Source organism: Rhinopithecus bieti, unplaced genomic scaffold (assembly GCF_001698545.2).
Source record: "Rhinopithecus bieti isolate Rb0 unplaced genomic scaffold, ASM169854v2 scaffold_12592, whole genome shotgun sequence".
Lineage (NCBI taxonomy): Eukaryota > Metazoa > Chordata > Mammalia > Primates > Cercopithecidae > Rhinopithecus > Rhinopithecus bieti.
In genome coordinates, this window is record NW_016807142.1 from 32952 (window position 1) to 36636 (window position 3685).

The 3685-nt window shown below is 52.5% G+C and overlaps 1 protein-coding gene across 4 annotated transcripts in view; it reads left to right on the forward strand.

The window, feature by feature from the left end:
- The first annotated feature begins 537 nt into the window (after positions 1-537).
- MTMR14 (myotubularin related protein 14) overlaps positions 538-3685 on the forward strand; it is a 53770-nt gene continuing 50622 nt past the window's right edge. For all 4 annotated transcript variants that reach the window (XM_017880325.1, XM_017880326.1, XM_017880328.1 and 1 more), the window contains exon 1: positions 538-839. In XM_017880325.1, the coding sequence (XP_017735814.1) occupies positions 681-839 (159 nt within the window). In that variant the 5' untranslated portion in view covers positions 538-680. The remainder of the gene's footprint in view (positions 840-3685) is intronic.

Genomic DNA, 3685 nt, shown 5'->3' on the forward strand with positions numbered 1-3685 from the left:
TTTTTTTTAAGACAGAGTATTGCTCTGTCACCCAAGCTGGAGTGCAGTGGCTCGATTTTGGCTCACTGCAACCTCCACCTCATGGGTTCAAGCGATTCTCCTGCCTCAGCCTCCCAAGTAGTTGGGATTACAGGTGGGTGTCACCATGCCCGGCTAATTTTTTTATTTTTAGTAGAGATGGGGTTTCACCATGTTGGCCAGCCTGGTCTTGAACTCTTGGCCTCAAGTGATCCGCCTGCCTCGGCCTACCAAAGTGCTGGGATGACAGGTGTGAGCCACCACGCTCGGCTTCCCTGTAATTATTGATTCCGCTTTTCTTCTGGTTCTTTTCAATGGTTCCTTCCTGCTATCCCCATCCCCTGGCAGCCCAATGGTTGAGTCCGGTTTCCCCAGGGGAAACCCCTTGGGGCGGATCACGCGGTATCTGCGAGTGGCCTCCCTGGAGGCTACAAGGATCGCTCCGCGCCGGGGGCGGACCAGTAATCGTAGGCGGGGCGCGGTTCCCGGGTTCCGATTGGCCAGGGCAGGAGTAAACATCCGGCGGGACGGGACGGGGCGGGGCCGGAAGTGGAGGTAGAAGGCGGTGGCTGAGGCGGTTCCGGAGGTTCTGGTGTCGGAGTTGGTGCAGGCAGGTGCTATGGGCCGGCTTGAGGCACACTGACGGGACGCGGGGCTGGGCCATGGCCGGCGCTCGGGCCGCCGCCGCCACCGCCTCGGCGGGGTCCTCGGCCTCTTCGGGCAACCCGCCGCGGCAGGAGCCGGGGCTTGGGGAGCTGCTGGAGGAGTTCTCCCGGACTCAGTACCGGGCCAAGGACGGCAGCGGGACCGGCGGCTCTAAGGTGAGACTGGAGGCGCGATGAGCTGGGGAAGGCCCCTAACTTGGGGGAATTACAGAGGAAAGGCTGAGACCAGGGGTGAGAGAAAGGTAGGAGTGGTACCTCGCCGCTGAGGAAGAGGAGAGAGAGAGGAGTTCTCCAGGGTCTGGAACCAGAGTGTTAAGAGTCAGACTTGACAACCATAAAAGGAGAAACTGGGGTCAAAATGAGCCCAGCAGAAAGGTCCTTTTTGTTTGAGAAGGGGTCTGAAGGTGAGAGATGAAGCTGAGGGGCCAGATTCAAAGATCAGAGAAGAGGACCTAAGGAAGGCCTATTCCCTGCTTCAGGTGCCGTAGGATGAGTTGTGTCGGGGAAAAAGCCCTCGAACCTAAGAAAAATAGGGAGACGATTTCTCAGGGTCAGAGGTCAGAATGGAGCCAGGAGGTGAACCCATTGTGTTGCCCCCTTATAAGGTCTCAGCATAACTTAGGCCCATCCCTTTCCTTCCCCTATAGAGCAAGAAGACAACCCACACTCCCACTCAGTTCCTTCGTCAAAAGCAGGCCTCAGTTCCTCTTTTTCCTCCCTTTGGGATTTCCACCCAGTCCTCTTATCGCCAAACCTGGAGGGCTTCCTGTCAGCTCAGGCCATCCCCACCCTAAGCACTGGCTCGCAGTGCGATGGGAATCTTGCTGACCCTGCCATCTCATTTCCCCACATGGTTTTGGCCACTTTAGCACCAAGTTTTCCCGTGGAACTCTGTTCCATCCTGCACCACAGAACTCTGATTTGGCCCCAGAGGTTACCCTGAGTTGCGATTCTGTAGTTGGCATCTGGTAGTCTCTGAAGTAACCCAGGGAAGACTTCAGTAAGGATTGAACTTGCTCACTCTCCAAATGGCCAAGTAATTTTTCCAAGTATAGTCTGGGGACCACCTGTTTAATTATCATCTGGGGTACTTTTAAAATTTATGCTTGTGGGGTACTTTGTGAAAATAGAGATTCCTTAGTCCCACCCAGTCCTACCAAGTCAGAATTAGCATCCTCCACCTCCCCAGTTCAAGCAATTCTCCCTGCCTCAACTTCCCAAGTAGCTGGGATTACAGGACCCCACCACCACGCCCAGCTGATTATTGTAGTTTTTAGTAGAGATGGAGTTTCCCCATGTTGGCCAGGCTGGTCTTGAACTCCTGAGCTCAGGTGATCCGCCTACCTCAGCCTCCCAAAGTGCTGGGATTACAGGCATGAGCCACCGCACCTGGCCTTTTTTTTTTTTTTTTTTTTTTTTGAGACAGGGTCTCGCTCTGCTGCAGTGGTGCAATCATGGCTCACTGCAGCCTCGAACTCCTGGGCTCGAGCCATCCTCCCACTTAAGCCTGCCAAGTACCCGGGACCACAGGTACACACCACCATACCTGGCTAATTTTTTTTTTATTTTTTATTTTCGTGGAGACATGGTCTCACTGTATTGCCCTGGCTGGTTTCAAACTCCTAAACTCAACCAATTCTCCCACCTCGGCCCCCTAAAGTGCTGGGATTACAGGCCTGAGCTGCCACACCTGGCCAGTGAGGGTCTTTTGGTTTTTCTGGTCATTGGTTTTTTTGGACCCCTCTTTCAATTTACATGACACTGAAGATTAGGGTTGTCATAAGTTACACCTGATAGTGGCTGCAGCTGGCCTTAATTATCTCTCCAGGCCTTCTGATCTCCTGCAAACTTAGATGTATATGTATTTATATGTATTTATAACTGTTCAGGTAGAAGAGGGAGTTAAATCTGTAACTGAACAATCGATTGAGGTAACTCACTACCCCTTTGGACTAACTTCTTGCAAACTTCTTTTTTTTTTCCCCCAGACGGAGTCTCCCTCTGTCACCCAGGCTGGAGTGCAGTGGTGCAATCTTGGCTTACTGCAACTTCCACCTCCTGGATTCAAGCTATCCTCCTGCTTCAGCCTCCCTAGTAGCTAGGTCTACAGGCATGCGCCACCACGCCTAGCTAATTTTTTTTATTTATATATATATAGTTTTTTGAGACGGCGTCTCCCTCTGTCGCCCAGGCTGGAGTGCAATGGCATGATCTTGGCTCACTACAACCTCTGTCTCCCGGGTTCAAGTGATTCTCCTGCTTCAGCCTCCCGAGTAGCTGGGACTACAGGCGCCCACCAGCATGCCCAGCTAATTTTTATAGTTTTAATAGAGGCAGGGTTTCACCATGTTGGCCAGGATGGTCTCGATCTCTTTCTTGACCTCGTGATCCGCCCGTCTCGGCCTCCCAAAGTGCTGGGATTACAGGCATGAACCACCACACCTGGCCGATGTTACAGTTCTTATGTCTTTTTTTCTGTTGTGTTTTTCTCTGAACTGTGAACAAAACGAGTAATTTTAGGGGGAGCTCTTTCTTCTATTTCACAAGCGAGTTGTGTATAAGGAGACTGCAGCTTTTACTGATTACATGGAATAGAGCTTGTAGGTACTAGTCTATGGCTAAAGAATGGGGAAGAGGGCCAGTACGGTGGCTCATGCCTGTAATCCTAGCACTTTGGTAGGCCGAGGCAGGTAGATTGCTTCAGCCTAGGAGTTCAAGAGCAGCCTGTAAACATGGACCCCCACCACTATTAAAAAATTTTTGTTGGCCGGGCGCGGTGGCTCAAGCCTGTAATCCCAGCACTTTGGGAGGCCGAGGCGGGCGGATCACAAGGTCAGGAGATCGAGACCATCCTGGCTAACACGGTGAAACCCCGTCTCTACTAAAAAATACAAAAAACTAGCCGGGCGAGGTGGCGGGCGCCTGTAGTCCCAGCTACTCAGGAGGCTGAGGCAGGAGAATGGCGTAAACCCGGGAGGCGGAGCTTGCAGTGAGCTGAGATC